The sequence below is a fragment of the Urocampus carinirostris genome, chromosome 17, assembly GCF_059441175.1.
Source record: "Urocampus carinirostris isolate Australia breed hairy pipefish chromosome 17, RoL_Ucar_1.0, whole genome shotgun sequence".
NCBI lineage: Eukaryota > Metazoa > Chordata > Actinopteri > Syngnathiformes > Syngnathidae > Urocampus > Urocampus carinirostris.
Genome location: NC_142365.1, coordinates 2,962,892 through 2,985,751, shown reverse-complemented (window position 1 = coordinate 2,985,751; position 22,860 = coordinate 2,962,892). Strand labels below are relative to the sequence as shown.

General features: G+C 42.7%; 2 protein-coding genes across 9 annotated transcripts in view; one reads left to right on the top strand and one right to left on the bottom strand.

Moving 5' to 3' along the window:
• arhgef12b (Rho guanine nucleotide exchange factor 12b) overlaps positions 1–658 on the bottom strand; it is an 84,870-nt gene extending 84,212 nt beyond the window's left edge. For all 6 annotated transcript variants that reach the window (XM_088320559.1, XM_088320564.1, XM_088320561.1 and 3 more), the window contains exon 1: positions 125–658. In XM_088320559.1, coding sequence (XP_088176685.1) covers positions 125–156 — 32 coding nt within the window. In that variant the 5' untranslated portion in view covers positions 157–658. The remainder of the gene's footprint in view (positions 1–124) is intronic.
• A 317-nt stretch (positions 659–975) lies between these two features.
• emsy (EMSY transcriptional repressor, BRCA2 interacting) overlaps positions 976–22,860 on the top strand; it is a 33,043-nt gene continuing 11,158 nt past the window's right edge. For 2 of the 3 annotated variants that reach the window (XM_088320566.1, XM_088320565.1), the window contains exons 1-14: positions 977–1,219; positions 2,551–2,659; positions 2,735–2,834; positions 3,856–3,930; positions 4,007–4,182; positions 5,110–5,265; positions 7,062–7,321; positions 8,892–9,120; positions 13,365–13,556; positions 15,511–15,660; positions 16,756–16,929; positions 18,568–18,704; positions 20,266–20,439; positions 21,921–22,113. In XM_088320566.1, coding sequence (XP_088176692.1) covers positions 2,554–2,659; positions 2,735–2,834; positions 3,856–3,930; positions 4,007–4,182; positions 5,110–5,265; positions 7,062–7,321; positions 8,892–9,120; positions 13,365–13,556; positions 15,511–15,660; positions 16,756–16,929; positions 18,568–18,704; positions 20,266–20,439; positions 21,921–22,113 — 2,122 coding nt within the window. In that variant the 5' untranslated portion in view covers positions 977–1,219; positions 2,551–2,553. Of the gene's footprint in view, positions 1,220–2,550; positions 2,660–2,734; positions 2,835–3,855; positions 3,931–4,006; positions 4,183–5,109; positions 5,266–7,061; positions 7,322–8,891; positions 9,121–13,364; positions 13,557–15,510; positions 15,661–16,755; positions 16,930–18,567; positions 18,705–20,265; positions 20,440–21,920; positions 22,114–22,860 lie in introns of all 3 variants that reach the window. The other variant, XM_088320568.1, reaches the window with a different exon arrangement.

Below are 22,860 nucleotides of genomic sequence, written 5' to 3'. Positions count from 1 at the left end.
CCAGGATTAACTGCATCTCAACCAGATAGATTTCTTACAGTCACGGATCAAAACGCGATTGGTCAATTTTAAAAAAATAAAAGTTCGCTCATTATTATGCAACGACGGTCAATCGGAACCTTACCTATCAGTGAGCGTCGTCTGCGTCCCACTCATCGGGATTCCCGTGTTTTGTCCAATTCCTTTTCAACCGAACATGTTCACAAATCACTTTAAAAGAACATTTCTATCATCGGGCCTTTTTTCAAGCACCCGACCAAACTCCGTTATATTCTTTTCAGGGAGTGTTTCCTGGTGAAAGAAGAAGGGAGGAAAATCACAAATGCCGCTCCTCTTGAAACTTTTTCCTCGCAGTGGGTTCCATTTTACACAAACTTTGTTCGGTGAAAAAGACGAAAAAAAACACTTGTTACTCCGAAAGGGTAGTTTGTCTTTTTTTTAAGTTTCCGTGGGAAAGTGTTCCGACATGACACCCTGGTGTCATGGATGGAAGGGTGAAGAGGAGAGTTGTGCTCAACTTTAACCGTGTCAAATATCTCCGATTTTGTTACTATCCTTCGCGTCCCGTGCAATTGGCGTCCTATCTCCTGTGCTGTGTTTTTTTCCTGAAAAAAACTTGACATGGGGCGAATTTGGAGGAAATGCTTTCTTTCCCCTCTGCTCCTTTCCCGTCGGCTGGGGAAAATGCTGCGTTCAATTGCTGATCGTAAATCAGCGGACGCATTGATACAATCTCAATGTATAAGTCGAAACTGCGTTTAGGTTGCCCTGTGATGTCAAGATACATTGAAGTAATACTAAAATAATCCAAAACAGTTTAATAGTCACAGTAAGTCATAATAAAAACGTTTCCAGGTGTTGTTTTGCCCATGTATTTGAAGGTCGCATGTGTTTGATTTCGATGAGACTTGCAATGCTGTATTTCTTCGTTGGGTGGCAGCACCGAGTAAAACCGAGAAGAACACATCCGGCAAAATCAAACAAAAAATCCCGCGAAGAAGCAAGTCTTCTCCATTTTTGGCTAATCTCAGCTAGCAGACAACGTAAACATTGGCGTCAGTTTTGACTTTTAAATTTATTTTCCGGACGTTTTTCCGCTTTTATTTATTTGTGTTTATCACAGCTATGTTATAGATTGGTTAAAATGTCGCCGTCAACTATGGGTGTTTGGATTTGCGCATTTTTAATGCTGCCGAGGCCTTGAGTTGGCTTGCTGAAGGTAAAATAACAATCCCTTATACACCGGCGAACTGGCTTAGCCAGCGTCCGTCATTTTAGCTCTGTTTTTGTGTGCATATGATGTAAAGTTACGTTATTGCAATAATATCCATGCATTGTCCTTTGTGCGAGTTTTAAGTGTCCTCTGTGGCTGGAAATGGTCAGAAAATGACAGCCTGCACACACCCATCACCCACAGCCATTTTCTGCTATTCTCTGCGAGTTCGTTTTAGAAGCAAACAGACGTTTGAAATGTCGCTTATGGTGTGTTTGCGTCGCCGCTGTAGGTGATGGAGTATAGAATAGAGTCAAACGATAGATCATTTTGAGCCTGCAGGGAGGCGATCACCTTTAGAGAGAACATTTCAATACACACGTATCCATTTAAAGTCATGCAGCAGGGTTTCTCAATTGGCGAGTCGTGTTTCGCTGCGTGATGACAAACGGGATGCAAATGATGTGCAGAGGTTGTGAACGCAAGTCACTACCTAATAAAGAAACAGTTCAGCAAAATTCTAACCTTGTCAGACTTAAAATCAATGTAAAAAACGATTAATAGAATAGAATATACCTTTATTGTCGTTGTTACAAAATGGGTTAACATATCGTGACAACGAAATTGGGCATGACACTCCAGTCTCACACATTCACAGTGAGTTAAAAAAAACAAGAAGATAAAGGAACAGAGAAGATAAGGTTATAAAACAAGGAGGATAAGGCTATAGTTATAATTTATACAAAATTTACGCAAGAAATGTCGGCATGTAGGATGTTACATACAGTTTGGTATCGTAAGGGTTTGAGCAATATGCATATGGTGCAAAAATAGTCATCATAGTGCAAGAAATAGTCAACATATGCATTTGGTTCAAAAATAGTCATCATAGTGCAAAAAAAGATAGTCAACATTGTGCAAGGTGAGCAGTAAACATTGTGCAAGAAACATAGACATGAGTACCGTAGTAATGGCACCAAATCGAAGTGTCCTGCCAAATCAAACAGAAGTAGGAAATGCAGCCTGGTTTAGAATGACAAATTTGTCAATAGGGTCAATAAACATCACTGCTGCCAAGCAATTGATATTTGAACACAGTCAAGAAACACATGTAGAAAACAATATGACCGTCGTGTCATTGGTGACTTGAGAATAAATGTGGCTCTGTTTCTCGGTATTTTTACCTCTCATCATATGTGCACTATTTTAATAAAAGCGTCGTTGATGTAGTTTGTCCTGCAGAAGCAGGCTAGAGTGTGCAGTCGGATATCAAATCTTATTTTGGAGAAGACCATGTTGCCATTTCTGTCCGTTTTACATGCATGTTTTGTTTTAAGCTCATGATTCAGCTGGAGAAACCAGTGCTGACTGGGACCATGCCAGTGGTTTGGCCCACCATCCTTGATCTGGGTAGGGATGAATGCAGAAGGATACTGCGCAAACTGGGTAAATGATAATCGCCTGTGGTCTATGATCAAATGTGTAAAAAAAAATATCCAACTCAACTTCCCCTCTATCCAGAGTTGGAGGCGTACGCTGGCGTTATCAGTGCTCTCCGAGCTCAAGGAGACCTAACAAAGGACAAGAAGGATCTGCTTGCAGAGCTTAGCAAAATGCTCGGGTATTTTGATTTCATTTTTAAAAAAAAACTTTTTACGCGAACTGATTCTCCTATGGGGGCAGCATGGCGGCGGGGTGGGTGGTTAGCGCGTGTGCGGCACAGTTCTAAGGTCTTGGGAACCTCCTGTGTGGGTTCAAATCCAGCTACCGGACTTACTGTGCGGAGTTTGTATGTTCCCCCCGTGCTTGCATGGGTTTCCTCCGGGCACTCTGGTTTCCTCCCACATTCCAAAGACATGCATTTCAGGTGGATTGGCCGGTCCAAATTGTCCCTAGGTGTGAATGAGCGAGCAAATTGTCTGTCCCTGTGTGCCCTGCGATTGACTGGCAACCAGTTCATGGTGTCCCCTGCCCACTGCCCGATGATTGCTGGGATGGGCTCCAGAACCCCCGCAACCCAACTGAGGATAAGCGGTGCAGCTAATGAGATGAGATGATTCTCCCACACCGGGGGTCGGCAACCTAAATAATTGGCGGGGCTTTGGCCTACACAGCTCCAGAGAAAAAACAAGCGAAGGATAAATGTGTTGCATCGCAGCTAAGTTTTCCAGGCAAGCCTGAGAGCTGCGACTGCATGTCACAATGTTCTCCTCAGCTGAGTTCGAGGTGACAACCTTTATCCTGTGTTTTTTACGAGATACCGGTGAGAATGCTGCAGTCAAACCCGTCACTTCCCACCTGAGAACTCCTACAAGCCGATCTTCCCTCTCGTGTCATAGTGACAGCCCTAGAAGAAATGTCATTTGTAATTTACACATTTTTACAACATTGGAAATGGTTAGGTGTTTGGGTCATTTGTCTTATTACAGAGACCATAGCACGCAAAAATAGATGACACTCCCCAATCTTAATCAATTTGTAAACATTTTTGGAAAAGCGGCAGGGAGCATGCGGCTCGCGGAACTCCGTCCTATACCAAACTTCTCAAACATTTGCACCTGTGTGACGAACGCATGGGGCAAATATCACTCCCGCAACATTTTACCACCATTTTATTCTGTAACTCGATTTCCTCCTCTCAGCATCTCAACGGAGCGGCACCGCGCCGAAGTGAGGCGGGCCGTCAATGACGAGCGTCTTTGCACCATCGCGTACCAGTGAGTGACTAAGCGATTGCAGGCAGCTTCTCCACTTAAACTCTTTGAGTCCTGCTCACCTGTGCCCTCTCCGCAGCATGGCGGGTCAGAACAGCTCGTCGGAGTGGTCTATCGAAGGCCGCCGGCTGGTGCCGCTCTTGCCCAGGCTGATCCCACAGACGGCGTTCACCGCCACGGCCAACGCGGTCGCCAGCGCGGCTGCTTCTCAAAACGCGTCCATGCCGTTGCCGGCTGAGACGGGGAATAAAGAGGGTGAGTTTGGCGCCTTCTCGTGGAAATGCTAGGTACTGAATTAAGTCCTGACCAGGGGACTGCTTGGCAAAGTCAAATTGGCAGTGAAGAAACAGAAATTAGGACTCACTGGTTCGCTCCGTCACACGAGAAAAATGGGAAAACATGTTTTTGCAAAGTCTGATCATATTTTGAATATTTGATTCTAAAAAAAGGAATCAATCTGCCTTAATTTGGTAGCAGGGTTGGGTTGGGTTACTTTAACTGGATTACTTTCAATTACTTTTGGATTACTCCAATACCAAATATGCTAATAAAAGACAAAAGAAACTAAATATGAATAAAATGACTAAATTTTGCGCAGGCTTGGGGAGTAACGGAACACATGGAACGGCAAAAATGATGTTGGCAAGCTGTTTGGATTTATTTTCATTTTGTTTCTGGCGCATTTGATGTTAGTTTTGCCGGAGATCAAAGAGATCAAAGCCAGGAGAGAAAGCTTACCACGTGTTGTGAGTCATCATTTCATTCAGATTTAGCATATTTGGTATTGGAGTAATCCAAAAGTAACTGAAAGTAATCAAGTTAAAGTAACCCTACCCAACCCTGTTTGGTAGTACAGTACTCCCTCGCTATAACAAAGTTCACCTCTGCTTCACGGATTGTCGTCATTTAATGTGTTCCTCTTTCTGATTGTTTAACACTTCCCGAAGAGAGTAAGTACAGTATCACAGTCTACTTAAAGCGACAAATAAAGTTAAAAAAAATAAAGCATTTCCCAGGTCGTTTCGTAGAGTTTCTATCGTTCAAAAATCCCCCTGCCAATTCTATTTTATGCTCAGCCTTTGTGTTTTCATCACATGGCTCCAGAGTGTTTCCATTGCAAAGACTGCAGCCAGTAGCAAATCTCCAATGTCTTTTGTGGTGACACGGCTCTCTTCCCTCCAGTGGTGGTGTGTTATTCCTACACGAGCACGACGGGCACCTCCAGCGTTTCCACGGCAACCAGCGCCGCCACGGGAACGGCCACAAAGTCCCAGCGCCCGCCCAGCCCCTCGTCTAGCGTGGTGGTGCTTCCCAGCGGGAGTACCGTCTACGTCAAAAGTCAGTCAAACCATTTCACCCAAAACTACTTGTAAACTGTACTTTCTGCATATTGGGTGCACCGGGTCACAAGGCGCAAACCCCCCAAAAAACAGTCTTTTGTCATATACCTTTCATACGTAAGGTGCCTGAAATCCAGATGACGCTAAGAGCTTCCTTGTACACAGGTACATACTAAAATCGCAAAACAATGGGAATCGAACCCATTACCATGAGGCCACCGGTGGTACAGATGACACACAAAATGGGGGCATGACACCGAATCTAGATAAAGACACTCGCTGAGGCCTAAAGTACAACTGTGTTTATTTTCACGAAAATCAGTTCGGCTGTTTCGGAGCCTATGCGTCACATACAAACATGCACCGCACACACTTGAATCGGGAGTCATAAAGTAGTTTGTGTAAGACTATATTTAGATGAAATTTTTAAAAAGAGCTTGTATAAGACTTTCTGTTGTGTCCATTCTCTTAACATTCATTGCTGAAGAAGAGGAGAGACTGTTTAATCTACCAAAATGCACTAGCAAATATGTGGGTCTGACACCAGCCATCAATGGCTCGCGGGCCATCGACGGTTCTTTTCATGAGTACCTAGGGCCCGGAGACAAAATTGTTGTCCCTAACTGAAATGATCGAAGCTTATTAAAATGCACTACCAAACAAATGTGACTGTCCAGTGTATATATAGGGCAGATTTACCGTTTACAGTCAAGTTGTCACACCAAAAAAAAAATGTGTTTTGGCTGTAATTTGCTCAGAAATCCTTTTATATGGAAGTTCATGTAGAATACAACAAAATGTAAATACCCCAAAAAGCAGTTTGACTGGGTGAGCGGTAGGGATAGGTGGAGCTATGCAAGCACGCCCTCCTGTTACTTACCCTGCGCCGCCTGCACCGAAAGTAAATACATCAGGATTTTTGTTTGCAGGATTTTGTGACACTTTCACAAAACAACTGCTTGCACCTGGAAGAGGTCAAAATGAGCCTCAAATATCCTATGTAAATGCGGAAGCGAGACAAGTTTGAAGTGGTATATTTGTGGACAATTGGGACACAGGCCCTTGCATTTTTCTTATTTCCTACATTTTATTAAATTGTCAAACATCACACAGTGAAATAAAACTTACCGAAGAACAAGTTTATTTTATTTTTTATTTTTATTTTTTTAAAGAAAAAAAAAGAAAAAAAAAATCAAAGTATTTTGCTCTTACGGCTCTTTGAGTCAAAAAAAATTCCAGACCCCTGGTCTACTGCCTTGTCGCATGTCATTTGTACCGCTAGTGGCTTTTTTGATAAAGTGTCAGCACTCTCACTGCCGCGACTCTGGTTTGATTCCCGCATACAAGGTTTTGCACTTTAGTGATGTTTCGGTAACGTATTCTTACAATTGCAGTATGCATTTCAGAATAGAATAGAATATACCTTTATTTTCATTGTTACAAAATGGGTTAACATATTGTGACAACAAAATTGGGTATGACACTCCAGTGTCACACATTCACAGTGAGGTAAAAAAAAACAAGAAGATAAAGGAACAGAGAAGATAAGGTTATAAAATAAGGAGGATAAGGTTATAGTTATAATTTACACAAGAAATGTCAGCATGTAGGATGTTACATACAGTTTGGTAAGGGTTTTCCAATCTTACCCACTGTATTCTGCAGTATGTAAGGCGCATTTATTTACAAATTGGGGTTTTAGGTGCGCCCTCTATACCGGAAGATACGGGACTTGGCTCGAAGCGACCATTATATGTTGAAGGTATGCGTACCATGCACTTTTTCTTCCTTTAGGCGTGAGTTGCTCGGACGAAGACGAGAAGCCGCGCAAGAGGCGCCGCACCAACTCGTCAGGCTCGTCTCCGGTGACGCTGAAGGAAGTGGCCAAGGCGTCGCCCCCGGTGGTCAAGCACGTGGCGGCGCCGGTGGTGAGCAGCCCAAAGATGAGCAACATCATGCAGAGCATCGCCAACTCGCTCCCGCCGCATCTGTCGCCCGTCAAGATCACTTTCACCAAGCCCGCCATCCAGACCACCAGCACCACCACGCAAAAGGTCCTTGTTTAGTTTGTCCAACTTGCGCTTTATATGAACACGGTAGATTTCATTTAGGATCTACAAAGCAGAAGGAAATGGAAGGAGACCAAGAGGAAGGCCGCCATTGACGTGGATGGATGGTGTTATGAGTGCACTGCAGGAAAGAGGTCGAAATAATATAATGGAAGCTAGAGCTCTTGTTGGTGATAGAAAGGAGTGAAAAGGTGTTGTGAAAGGATAGTGGGATTGTAGACGCGTTCTTAAGGATGGGCTGGGCACCCGTATGATGCGGCAGGGGTAAACCAGTGAAAGCTGTCGGACAGAAGAGTGTGTTATGTCACCCTGACCTGAGTGACATGGCCACTTTTTGGTGTCCCGTTTCATTTGGAGGGACGAAAGCATGACCAACTTAGGTGCCGAGGTGCCTAACTTGTTTGGGTGTTTGGGCAATTGGGTTGGCCATGGTCCAAAAAATGTTGTGTGTTTTTTTTGCTATTTTTTTCCCCCCTTTTATTTTATTTGTTATTTTATGTGTTTGTCTTGCTGTCGGTCACCCCACTTGAAGGATATGACCAAGGTCGATACATAGATAGATTTAAAAGGAAGTTGAACCTTTGCACACGCGTGACCTAACCATGTGACGAAGCCTTTATGGATAGCAGTAAACCGTAAAAAAACAGTGAACGAGACCAGTAATCAGTTGAAAGCGAACAAAAAGAGCTATACCAGGGGTCAGCAGCCTTTTCGGTGCGGGGTGCCACTTTCAAATGTCCTTGTAAATCAGTGTGCCACACCAAGATTAATCAGGGATGTGATTTTTCCGACTATAGTCGGAATTCCGACTTTTTCACTTTCACTTTTTCCATAGTTTACGTATTTTAAGTTTAAGATAGTATGTACACTTCACTTATTGATTCTTAAAGCGTACTTTTATTTTCAAATCACTTGAGTCGTGGCAACATTTCCTCATACAATGTCGGGGTGACACAGAATTCAATATACTGAAATTTGATTGGGCTCTTAACTTCTTTATACAACATAATTCGTATTATCAATCATCAAAGCAAGTGAGCCGTTGGAGAGCCGGCTCTTTTTAATGAGTTGAGCCAAAAAGCCGGTTCTCTAAAAAAAGACGGAATTCCTTTCACTACAGAACGAGATCTCGTTGGCCGAGATCGGCATGCAGACGAAAACTCGAACCGCGAGACCAAAACAACAATGGCGGATCTGCCTGACGAAAAGTTTGGAGTGCAGTAAATCTTTGTTAAAAAAAGTAATCGGGTAATAATGACAATTTTGTGGCAAAAAGGTTGCATCCCGGGGACGCACGTTGATTTGAGACTATGCGTCCCCAGCAAAAATGATGCATCAAGGACGCGGGGACGCGGGCAAACGAGAACACTGGAGCTATACCATGCGACACCATTGCTAATGACTGTCAAACCAATATTGTGCAGCTGAGGTCGAAAAGCACAAACAGCGCTCTTTAAAGAAACTCAGGATAGCAGGCTAGCTAGCGACCCTTACAGTCTTCCTCCTGACATATTCACACATCTAATCGAACCCCCTCCCGTTGACCCCTCGTCAGGTGATCATCGTGACAACGTCGCCAAGCTCCAATTTTGTCCCCAACATCCTGTCCAAGTCCCACAACAATCCAGGCGTGTCCAAGCTGACCTCCAGTGCCATCTTGGCCACACCAACCCAGAAGCAGACGGTTGTCTTTACGGCGGCCACCCCTAACCCTTTGGCAGCGCCGGCTGTCACCACCGTGGTCTCCTCCACTCAGTCTGCCGTCATGTCCACCGCATCCACGTGTAAGTGCCGTCAAGTCATTTTTATTTGTATAGCCCTTAATCACAAAGAGTCTCAAAGGGCTGCACAGGTTATTACACAGACTATTTTTCAGACTATTATGACATCATCCCCTGATCTGGAACCAACATGAGGGCAAGGAAAAACTCAAAAACCTCAACATGAGGAAAATGAAGAAACCTTGAGAAGGGACCACACATGTAGCATCCCTCTTTCAGGATTAGCAGACAGCAAAGGATGTTGCAATCACAAATAATACAGATATATTGTCCACGAAAAGTGTAGGTTTTTCATATACTATAGAGTAGACGTGTGTTTTAAGCTTAGATTTAAACATTTCCACTGAGGTTGCAGATCGGATCTCAGGGGGGAGAGCATTCCACAGCACCGGTGCCCGGATAGAGAACGCTTTTGAACCAGCGGAACACTTCTTGGCTCTTGGGATCACCATCAGATATTTTGCGGGCCACTAAAACCATGTGGCTGGCCTTATTTGGCTTCGCTTTAGAGAGTTAACGCTCCAAATAAAGACCTGTTACGTTCTTTGCTCGGCGCAGCGCTAAGATTTCATGCTTAAAGTCCTCCCAAACATGCTAAATGTGAGAAAGTAGTACAGCCATATTTCTACTTCACATGTCTATGAATTTTTCAGGTTGCGAGCAAAATGGGCGTAAAAAATTGACCTAGAGCAGGCGTCGGGAACCTTTTTGACTCAAAGAGCCATAAAAGCAAAATGTCTTAATTTTATTTTGGGAAAGAGCCACATCATATATTATGAGACAAACTTACTAAATTGCTAAACCCGCGCCCCAGACAAAAGCTTAGTCTTCAGGACATTTATTTTTGATGATTTGATAACATTTATGAAAAGAGAATGATGCCAGAGTCCGTGTCCCAAAATCAACAAACATACCTCTTTAAACTTGTCTCTTTCTTGCAATTACTCAAGATCGGTTGAACTCATTTTTTTTTTTCATACATATTGGTTTCAAAACCAGATGCAAGCAGTTATTTTGTAAAAACGTCACAACATTCTCCAAACGGGGAGCCTGATGTGCTTACCTTTGGCGCAGACGGAGTAGGGCGAGAGATGGGAGGGATAGCTTCACCCATCCTTCCCACTCACCCAATCAAATAACTTTAAATTCTCTTCCAGTGTTTTGGCGTATTTACAGTTTGTTCTGTGGAATTTCATCATAAGATATCTGAACACTGAACACGGATTATATAGTGAGCTTTTATATAAAGGATTCTTTAGTGTTGTACAGCCAAAACGAGTTTTTTTTTTTTTTTTGTGACACCTTGAGTGTAAATTGTAGTGAAAAACGTGCCATATATATTCTGCGAAGTACTTCTTTATAAATCAGCTTTGGTTTGGCTTTGCGTGTAATTGAAGAGGATTAGTAGCTCAAGTTTTGAACGAAATGGAGAAAATTTTCATGGAATCAAATTTGTGTCTGAGTCATAGGTACTCTTAGAAAGAGCCATATATAGCTCGCGAGCCATAGGTTCCCGATCCCTGACCTGGAGGAACACATTTTTTTTCAGGATACAAATAAACAGACCAGTACCGTGCGCGCTGCTTTTCGGCGCACTTGGCAGCCCGATTTCTATGCGTGAGCGCCGTCGTGCTCTTGTGTCTACCGCTTATTCTTTGTGGCCACTCTCGGTCCCATTCCCGCTCTGTAAACGGCACCGTACTCTACTATATGCTATCGATGCGAAGCATTCACCATGGACCCCACGAACGACATTCGGAAAAGTGAGCCGCGCAGAAAATAAACTGAAAAGGGTTTTTTGGGGCATTGCAACCAAGCAGGAAATGATTGAACAAAATGAAAAGGGGATGCGTATTCGGGATGTGGCCAAAATATATGGCCGTAATAAATCTACGATCGCCACGATTATTAAACAGAAGGAAGCGCTAAAATGTACGGCTCCTTCCAAAGGCCTCGCCTGCAAACGATGAGATGAAGAGGTTGTTCTGAGGATTCAGGGAACTGGAACTTCAACACCCAGAAAAAGTTTTGACTGGTCGGGCTATTGGTCATTATGATGTCTGCTTCGCGCATTGCCGTGGGATTGTCAAAAGTCTGGAAAAGCAGACAGAAACGGGACGCAAAAAACACTGCTGAGGACCAGTAAACAGTTAAAAAGTAAGAGAATATTTGTATTATTTCCTTTATTCTTTCTTTTTTTTTTTAACATTGTGTGGCTCTTGTTTTAGTTTTTTTTGTGTGGTATTGTAATTTTAACAAATACTCGTTTCATATTCTGATGCTTCTTGATGATTTATTAGAAAAAAAGAAATACTTTTTTATTTCTTGGAACGGATTTGCGAATTTACATTGAAAAGGCCCCTCTACTTACGAATTTAATTCATAAGTAGAGGTATGACTGTACATGATTTTTGGATCAAATCCATATGCCGTATTTTCCGGACTTAAGTCTCTTAGGAGTATGTAAGTCGTACCAGGCAAAGAATGGATCATTAACAAGGAAAAAACATGCATCCAGTAAGTCGCATCTGGAGTATAAGTCACATTTTGGGGCGGGGGGGTGAATTTGATAAAAGCCGACACCTAAAACATCCGTGTCATTTAGAAAGGCAATTTACAATAAAACTAAAATAGAGAACGTACGTGTATATCTCATATATTCTGGGATACAGTACGTCGGTAACGTTTCATATTATTCTTATAACTCATAACATTCTGATAACATAAAGAGCTTGCTTACCAAATTATCAGCTTCACCCCTAATCACGAAATCCAATTAAATCTTCATCCTCTGTGACACTTACCGGTGAACAACTCCTCCAACTCAAGACAGTAAGGCACTTCTTTCAGTTCTTAAAATGTCCAGTCACACCGGGGCAAGGTTGAAATTGTCAACACAGGCTTAGAACGCCCTCTTGTGGTTTAGTGTGAAAATAACATGTGAAATTATACAGTACCGGTAACAAAAAGGTAAAACTGGATGATGTCATAATGTGTTAATAATTTCACATATAAGTCTCACCAAGCGCCAGACCATGAAAAAAACTGCAACTTTAAGTCTGGAAAATACTGGCCTCACGTGTTGTGTTCATTGGATCCGCCATTTTGAAAGTGTAGGGTGCATTCAATGATGTCACAGTTCTACAGGAGACAAGACGGAGGGGTTACTTTGAGACTCATTTTCTGGAGTCCTGCCAACGCATGGAAGATTTTGCAACACGCTTGCATAATTGTGGGGAGGAACACTTCATGTTCTGTGCCTAATTGAAATAATAGATATATTTTTGGGAATACAGTAATCCCTCGGTTATCGCAGTTAATGGGGACCAAGACCACCCGCGAAAACTGAAAATCTGCGAAGTAGCGGCGCCCCTTCAAAAATGCTTAAAAAAACGTATACAGTATACCCCCCCTGTATACAGTACACCATATAGAATACGGTTGGAGAGAGTGAAATTCATGTTATAACAAAAAAAACTAAAATATGTTGTATGTACACTGAATAGGACTGAGGCGAAACCACTACGAACCATTCAGTATGATTGTATTAACCGCTCTCAACCACATGCAGCCATCGCAGTTTATTTCGCTTGTTAACACTACCGGTTACATATTGAAAATAAAAACAGTGAAAATGTGACATTTGATGAGTGTGAAGCGTTTTGGGAAACAACAGTTAAAAAAATAGTCTGTGTTCATTTTAATGAAAGTGAAAGAGCTACCTTCTGACAATAACGACATACTTTAGCTAGCGGCATCGAACGGCTTTTACAACAAATACACGAAACTGCACACAATTAGCCGTGTTTAGGTAGTACAAACAACCACTCGCTTTTGGTATAATGAAGTCAAACTTGAGATGGAATGTGACAGAAGAGAATATACTTACGTCGCGTCGCCGAGTTCCTCCATGATAAACTGAGCGCCACATAAGAAGGGGGTGAGGTGGGAGGAGTTAAAGGGGGGGGTCAACGAAGCGGTAACTCACCATGACTAAGCATTGTGTCAGGGCCTCCCCCTCCCCTTCACAATAAGAGTGTCCACACAGTGTCCTCAGTTGACATAAGCTCGCGCTCAATGGCGTCAGGTCAATAAATGCTTTTATTGAGAAGGTAAGGTATAATTTTTTAGACCCGCGAAGCTCTGAACCCGCAAAAGTGGAACCGCGAACTAGCGAGGTTCCACTGTACCTTTAAAATACCTGGAAACCATGAAACGATCCCACCGTCGATCATTTTGTGATCCAGGCAGCGGCTCAGCGGGAGTAAAGGTGGCCTCGACTCGGTTGCCCTCGCCGAAAACCCTGCTGGGCTCTCCCGCGCAGATCCTCGGCACCTTCCCCAAGCAGCCGCAAGGGTCGGCCGCGGGGGCTTCGGGCGTCGGCCAGGCCGCCTCTTCGCCGGGACCCAAACCGACTATTCAGATAAAGCAAGAGTCTGGTAAGGTGTTTTATTCTTCCGTTTTTAAAAGTTCAGCATTTCATTTCCAATTGTCATTGATAACAGCGTAGTGAACATTCTTTGCAACGAGATTAGACATGGAACTCCGAAATAAACAGGCAATAAAGGCTTGAGGGAGCTGTACAGAATTTGGAGTTTTATTTTAACCCGCGTCAGCCGTCTCCTGGCTCGTGTCGCCATTGCAGCCTATGTCACAGGTTCAATCCTTGGATAAAGTTCTTTCTAAGACAGGGGTCAGGAACCTTTTTGACCCAAAGAGCCATAAAAGCAAAAAATGTTTTCAAAAGAAATTGAGAGAGCCACATCATATATTTTCAGACAAAATTGAAAAAACTGCCAAACACGCTCTCTAGACAAAAGCTAATTCTTCAGCACATTTTATTTCACTGTGTGTCGTTTGATGATTTAATCAAATTTATGAAATAATAATACCAAATCCTGTGTCCCAAATCAATGTAAATATGCTATTTACAATTTGTCTTCCACCTTCAGTTAAGAGTGTTGAGGCAATTTTTTTCCATGAAATTTGTCCTTAATAGCGGTTTCAAAACAATGCGCATGCAAAGTTCTTTTGTAAAAATGTCACAAATGACTGCAAACGATAAGCATATCGTCATATTCACTTTGGGTGTAGAATGTACCGAGCGAGAGAGAGAGAAGGAAATGCCTTGCGCTGTGTGCAGGGATCCGCCCACCTGTACTGCTCACCCAATCAAAGCCAGCGTTTTTATTTATCAGTTTGAATGGTTTCCTATCGAACTTCTGCATGAAGTTGCTTCGGCTTTATATGGACCAAAATCGGGATGAAATCACTTGACTTTGGAACGCCACAGAGAGATGTGCAATAGTTACAGTTTATTTCGGAGCCATATGTACTCATGAAAAGAGCCATAGGTTCCCTACCCCTGATCTAAGACATACAACATTAGTACCTACTGCTATGCTATTTGGCACTCGGCATTAGGGGTTGGAATTCGGGGGGGTCGGTCACCTAACGACTCGTAAAAATAAAAAAAAGGACGTGCGTCTCTTAGAGGTGCTTGGTTTGGGTTGGCATTTGGACTGTATTTGAAGCATCCATCCATCCATTATCTGTACCGCTTATCCTCAGTAGGGTCACGGGGGTGCTGGAGCCCATCCCAGCTATCTTCGGGCAGTGGGCAGGGGACACCCTGAACTGGTTGCCAGCCAGTCGCAGGGCACACAGGGACAGACAACTCGCTCGCTCATTCACACCTAGGGACAATTTGGACCGGCCAATTCACCTGAAATGCATGTTTTTGGAAAGTGGGAGGAAACCGGAGTGCCCGGAGGAAACCCGCGCAAGCACGTGGAGAACATGCAAACTCCACACAGGAGGTCAGATCTCATGACCTCAGAACTGTGCCGCACACGCGCTCACCACTGCGCCGCCGCGCTGCCCGTATTTGAAGAGTTCTCGTTTTTACCTACTCTATTTTCATGCTACACAAACAAATGGATACGAAAACAAACCTGCAGGGACGGCCCCCTCCCACCCCTCATTCCTCCTACCAAATGTGTTCTACCCCAATTAGCTTTGCTTAAAGTAAGATAAAAGCACTCGGGAGGATCATTGGCACATATTTAAGAGAGAAAATATCCTACTTTGAAGTTTTTAGGGACCCTCGAAATGACGCACTGCGCCTTTAAAAAAAGGAAAACGAGATAAAAAGAATGACAGGATGAATGAGCCAACTTATATACAAGGTCGTGCAATAATGCAATGAAAAGTAGTGAACTGCAACTCAAGTGCAATGACATTTAACAGCGACAACATTTCCAATGAAGTCCAAAAAAAATGAATAGACGTTTTTTATTAGAACTGGCAATATATAATTTTTTACAGCCTTTTAAAAAAAAGTGAATTTCCAAAGGAGATATTATAAACCTTTCACTTGAATTTTGTCTGCAGGTGTAAAGATCATCACGCAGCAGGTCCAGCCCAGCAAAATCTTGCCCAAGCCGTCATCAGTGGCTTTGTCCAGCAGCAGCTCCTCACCCATTATGGTGGTCAGCAGCAACGGGGCCATCATGACCACCAAGCTGGTCACTCAGCCCACAGGTTTGGCCACTCGATAGCTTCTCAACAAATCCTTCGGGGAATATTACAGTTGCGCTATTAGGCCTGGAAGTAAGACGAATTTGTTCTGCCGTCGGGAGGGTAGGCACCTCCCTGGTGGAAAATGCTTCTCGGAAGACTCGAATCCACGTATCTTTTGTGAAAGCTAACGCTTTGACTATACAGTGGAACTTCTGTTCTCTACCATAATCCGTTCCCGAACCCTGTTCAAAAAAACGATTTGTTCGATCACCGAAATCATTTTTCCCATTAAAAATAATGTAAATCGTTTTAATCCGTTCCAACACCCTGAATGTTTACCATGAATGTTTAACGTAAACTAAAGCTAACCCAGGCTAATCTTACGTTCGTGTTATCGTAATCTTCCGTACGAAAGATTACGCTAACCTGAACGTGTAAAAATAAAAAAATCAGGTCGTTTACAAGTCATTTAGCACCCGGGTCTCATTGGAAAGGGGGCTCCGTTCCAACACCTTGAATGTTTAACTTGAATGTTTAACGTAAACAAAGCTAACCCAGGCTAATCGTACGTTCGTGTTGGCGTACTTTCGTACGGAAGTGTAAAAATAAAAAAATAAAAAGGATAAAGAAAATAATTATGAATAGGATTTCTTACCTTTGTGGTGGTCAGCAGAAGGCGCAGGCAAGATCAGACACTCGCACACCTCCTTCATATTTGGCTATTATTTCTTTCTTAAATGCAATAGTTGTACGCACTACTTTTCTTTTTTCACCTGTAGCAACTTTGCTGCTTGCACTGACTTTCTTCAGAGGCATAATTAGGAGCTAAAACACTTGGTACACCTATATTAAAAGCGAAAGCAAAACGAAGCACGTCCGCACGCGATAACAGTTGGTAACGAAAAGAGCCATCTACACCCGTACGCCGCTCAGCATCACATCCTAGCGTACGCACTCGCGCATTACCGGCGTTCGAACTCCGATTCTTTTGACCGAACAGCGAAGCAAGAATTTCTCAATTTTTGGTCGGACTCAGATTTGTTCGAACTGAGAGGCGTTCGAAAACCGAGGTTCCACTGTATTAATTGGAATGCGCTTCTTCCCCTCATCCCGCAGCCTCTCAGGCCACGTACACGCGGCCCGCCGTCACACCCAACCTCGGCGCTCGCATCTCCACCTCGGCCGGCGGCGCCACCTACGTCAAGACCACGAGCGGAAGCATCATCACGGTGGTGCCCAAATCTTTGGCCACGTTAGGAGGCAAAATCATCACCAGCAATATTGTGTCTGGTAGGTTTTAAGGGCATTTGCTTTCTTCCAATGATCAGACATACAGAACAGTATTTGGCTGCAGATTACTATTTGTTTGTCTTTTTATATTATATCATACCTGTCGCGCTCCAGGGCTCCATGCCCTTACAAAATGTCGTATTTTCCCTTACAAAATACAAAATCATCTTATACCATTTTTTTTTTTTCAAACGTGTTTATTTATGTCATTTAACATGTTATATTGTACATGTGTTTCAATATATATATTGTTCATTAACATTTTGTTGTGAGATCCTGCGTTGCTCGACATGAATGAGGTTTATTATTAAAAAAAATGCAAAAATTAAGTAGCTTGGACGTTCACTGTGGAAGGAAAAAATACATGCAAATAGAATTACGTTGAATAATATATTTCTTATTCAAATTATGAATTCGTTTTCTGCATTAAATTATTGTTGGTAATAAACTGATTCAAGGGATAACCACAAACCTGTCTTTTTTCATTTTCTCCTTTTATACTTCCTTTTTTTCTTAACTTCTTTATACAACATCATCATTCGTAATATAATGCATTAAAGCAAGTGAGCCGTTGGAGAGCCGTCTCTCTTTAATGAGTGGAGCCAAAAAAGCTGGTTCTCTAAAAAGAGACAGACTTCCTTTCACTTCACAACTACCACAGAATGATGCATGATGCAGACGCATGCGCACAATAGCATCAAACCGCTCGCTTTGTTTGCAACGAAAAAAAACGATACCGAGATAGAGGCTACCGCGGCGAACTCGTTTGACTTTATTGATTTGCCGTTTCGTGATAGTCGGTGTATACCGGATGGTACCCATCTTTTTTTTTTTTCCGTACGGATTTTCTTGTACGTCGTACACGTCTTAAAATGCATAATAAACGTACTTTGTACGGCAAAAACGTACAGGTTGACAGGTATGTTATATGTTTATGCTCATGATGTAGTATGTTTGATAACGTATTTTGTTTGATGAATCTTCTTAAGATTACTCTGTAAAAATATTGATAAAAGAAATCCTATAAAGGAAAAGTCTTCTGGCTAATTTGATGTATTTATGATTTGACTGAAAAATCAGAACCTAGTAAAAACAAATGTCTTCTACTGGCAGATCTTTTGTGCTCATTTCAAGATAGTTTTTTTTTTATTTCTAGAGAAAACTAACTAAAAATATAGTGACATTTGAAACAGCTAAAAATATTTTATATATGCCAAGACTGTGTGCCTTGAATGTATTTTAATTGAAAAAAGTGTGTGTATGTTATTGTTTTCAAACATCATAAATAGTCCTTGAAATTTCCAATGTTTTATTTGTAGTTTTCCTTAGAACACGAACAAACGTAAACACAACATTGTAAATAGCAATGATTCTTTAAATGTTAAGAGAAACCACAACAAACCCATAGAACAATACATAAATACACAAATCCCTTTCTCCACAAAACAATGGCTTTTTGAGAAGAAAAACGTCGTAAAATCTATATCCAATGTCTATCTAGCTGCGTTACAATATTCCAAAGAAACCAATTCAAAATATTGTATTTTTCAAGATTTCTCGAGTGATATAGTTCATGACGCCGGTGTTTTTTGGATATATATTTCTCAATAAATGGACCCTTTTGCGTTTCGTTCACAGGCACCACAACCAAGATCACCACGATCCCAATGTCATCTAAACCCAACGTGATCGTGGTCCAGAAAACCAGCGGCAAAGGGGCCACAATCCAAGGGCTGCCCGGCAAGAACGTGGTCACCACACTGCTCAACGCGGCGGTCAGTCCATTGCCGTGGAGAGCTTTTCTCAACGTTTCTCGCCAAACGAACAAAAATTGCCTCAACGGGTGCTTGAAATCCTTGAAAATGCTTGAATTTTAATGTTGTGTTTTCAAGGACAGGAAAATGCTTAAGATTGTTGCCATTGTCATGATTCTTGGCAGTCAAACCGAGCATTAATTGAAGAAAAATTAAGAAAATGTGCATGAAAATCAGGGTTGGGTAGGGTTACTTTAACTTGATTACTTTCAATGACTTTTGGATTACTCCAATACCAAATATGCTAATAAAAGACAAAAGAAACTAAATATGAATAAAATTACTAAATTTTGTGCAGGCCTGGGGGGTAACTGAATACATGGAACGGCAAAAATGATGTTGGCAAGCTGTTTGGATTGATTTTCATTTTGTTTCTGTCGCATTTGATGTTAGTTTTGCCGGAGATCAAAGAGATCAAAGCCAGGAGAGAAAGCTTACCACGTGTTGTGAGTCATCATTTGATTCATATTTAGTTTCTTTTGTCTTTTATTAGCATATTTGGTATTGGAGTCATCCAAAAGTAATTGAAAGTAATCCAGTTAAAGTAACCCTACCCAACCCTGAGGAAAATGGCGCCGGCACGCCTGCTCCGGTGGCTTGTCCTCATGGTGTTGTTATTTTATGTGTCACCGCCCCCTACTGGTCGTACCCAATAGCACAGCTCTATTTAGAAATGCGGCTTTTTTGGCTTTGTGCGCCCTCAGCTCTCGAACGGCTCCTCAAATTTCAAATTTATTAATGACGTTATATCAATAATAAGTAAACATTAGCACTCAATTATTTCGTAATTAGGCATTTCAAACGTTTTGCACGGGATCCCTTAAAATATATGAAATTGAAATATTCACAACTCTACAAAAACATTGTCAAATCCAAAACCATTTTATCTTTTTACACACTGAACAAATTTAGAGTTGAACAACAGCACGAAAGCCCTAAAAATGCAAAACAATCGAATACAAGTGAAAAATATGAACTCTTCAGTGCTATAAACAAATGATAAAATGCAAAAACAAAAAACTATTTACAATTCCGTTATAACCAATTTAGACACGGATCCTCTGGAAAAAACGCAAAAGATCAATAGTCTCCAAGATTGAATTCTATCTGGTACGGAGCAATCAACATCATTCAAATGAGTCCAAATTTGCCTAAATTTTTTGCTTTTTTTTTCCCCATTCAGTCTTTTTTTGTCTTCTGTATTGACTATCATTATGACCCAACACCTATAAAGAGCCCTTTCCATGTGGCGTACTCAAGCTGCATGTGCAGTGTTAAAGCAGAGCGGCAGAATTCATGTCAGTTTATAGCAGCCCGTTGACACAAAAAGATCATAGATCGGAACAGCTCAGAAGTATGTGCTAGCAGCAAGACGGTGACTTTATTTGAGTCATCGGCGCTGGGCTTCTTCATTCGAAGGTACTGGAAAAATTGTCCTTGAAAGCGCTTGATTTTGGCCACGAAAAGGGCGTGCTATTATCTTTAGCGACATTTCAACAAGCCTTTTTTTTGGTGCGATCAGGGCGAGAAGAGCCTGCAGGCCGTCCAGGGAACAAAACCGGCCATCATTACCACGGGCAGGCCCATCACCAAGATGATCGTCACGCAGCCCAAAGGCTTGAGCGCCGGAACGCCGTCTGCCGCCACAAAGATCATCCCCACCAAGATTGTTTATGGCCAGCAGGGCAAGACACAGGTCAGTCTTTCGCTTGGGCAACCGTTTTTTGGAGCGCTTGACCCGTCTTGGCTGAATCGACTATTTGGTGAAAATGTGTGTGGGATGACTGTTCAGCCTGGCATTCTTTCAACACTCTGATCATTTTACCCTGTCGTGACGTCGTGGATTCATACCCGCCAAGTACAGTGGAACCTCGGTTCTTGACATTTAGCACCTGGGTCTCTACAACAAGTGGCTAGCGCTTCATTGGACAGGGGGCTCCATTCCAACACCCTCAATGTTGGGCTCCGTTCCAACACCCTGAATGTTTAACTTGAATGTTTAACGTAAACAAAGCTAACCCGGGCTAATCATACGTTCGTGTTATCGTAATCTTCTGTAAGAAAGATTACGCTAACACGAACGTGTAAAAATAAAAGAAAAAGCATAAAGAAAAGAATTATGAATAGGATTTCTTACCTTTGTGGTGGTCAGCAGAAGGCGCGGGTGGACGGTGGGGTATTCCCTAGCAAGATCAGACACTCGCACACCTTCATATTTTGCTATTATTTCTTTCTTAAATGCAATAGTTGTACGCACTACTTTTCTTTTTTCACCTGTAGCAACTTTGTTGCTTGCACTGACTTTCTTCGGAGGCATAATTAGGGGCTAAAACACTTCGTACACCTATATTAAAAGCGAAAGCAAAACGAAGCACGTCCGCATGCGATAACAGTTGGTCAAGAAAAGAGCGAGCTACACCCGTACGCCGCTCAGCATGGCACCCTAGCGTACCCACTGACGCATTACCGGCGTTCGATTTTTTTCACCTGTCCTGCTTGTACCGACCTTCTTCAGAGGCATAGTTAGGGGCTAAAACAATTCAGATGATTTTTCCTGAGCACTCTCAGGAAATGGAGTCGCTGCTGGGCCTTCCCTACCACCGCTCTGGTGTTTGCAGATTAGGTCGTCAATCAGGCATGTGTGTTTTTGATTGAGAATATGAAAAGCATGCTAAAGTGGAAGGCGGAGTTATTAGCTTGTACCATTACATATGTCAATCTGGCTCTAACAGAAGCGCCCACACTTTTCAATTGCTAGCTCCGTTGAAATGTCGACTGACATTTTGTTTTAAGTACATTTCAGTCACGTTGGTTGCACTGACAGTTTTGTTAGGGAAAAAAATCGGGTAGCTATTTTGCATGTACCTTTTTATCCCAGTTGCTGCAAAGCCTAATTTATTATCAGTGTTAGGTTTCGGTTTAAGTGAAGATGAGTTATGTTAGTTGTATTGTACTGTAAAAGGTTTCAGAGAGCAATTAACGTTTCATTTGAATTTATAATTAGTAGTCTTTGTTTCTTTTTGCAATATTGAAAATGTATTTTCAAGCTGCGACAGCAAATTAATATCTGCTCCTAATTCCAGTTATCGGCCTCCTCTTAGTGCTAATAGTCGGTATCGGCCCCGGTTCGGTCGAACCCCAGTAATTTCTCGTCTATGTCGTCTGTGCCCCGTTCAGGTTCTCATCAAGCCCAAGCCGGTTTTCCAGTCGGCGGTCTTGAGCGAACAGACCCGGCAGCTGGTCAGCGAGACCCTGCAACAGGTCTCGCGGGCCGCCGACACCAGTCCACCGACTGCTCAAGACGGCTCGGCGAAGGAGGAGTCGGTCGCTGCCGCGGAAGCCGGCAGCTCAGCTGGGGAAACATTGCAAGGTGGGGAGGAAATTGCTTACTTTTAAAGGAATACACGAATACTAAGACGTACAAAATGTGAGAAAATACTAGGCTTTTTTTTTTTTCATCGTATATCGTATAAGATCAAAGCGGCGGCGCCGCAAGTGGCAGCCTTTCCAGCAGCTCCGTGTTATTTCGCACTTTTTGTGACGTTTAATCGAGAAATCAACTCCTTGCCCTGAAGAATTCTCGTGCCGGCGTGATGAGGGGGCCCTATCGTGGCTGCAGAGCCAGAGCTAAGGTGAAGGCTAAGCGGCTAGCGGGGTTATAAGCCTTCGGTACCGTCCATAATCAGGGTAAATGTGAACTCTCTACCAAATAAGACCGACGAACTGGCTGTGCTGGTGAAAAACCTCAAAGCGTACAGGGAGTGCTGTTAGCTGTGTTTTACGGAAACGTGGCTCACGTCTAGCTAACGTGCAGCTACCTGGCGCTTTTCGGAGCTACCCGGCGCTCCCCGGCTTCAGCGCTGTCAGACAGAGACACGAAAACCTGTGGGAAAAGGAGAAGAGGGGGACACGCTATCTCCGTGAACACGAGGTGGTGTAACCCTGGGCACAAAAATTTCCATCTGCTGCAGGGACGTCGAACTTTTGGACTAGCGTGTGACGTCATCCACTCCGCCCCAAGGCCATCCTTTTAATCTGTTAATAAACAACAAAGGATACTGCCGGAAGTGCGGGGATGAATAAAGCATCTATCCATCTATCGATCTCTATATCTCTC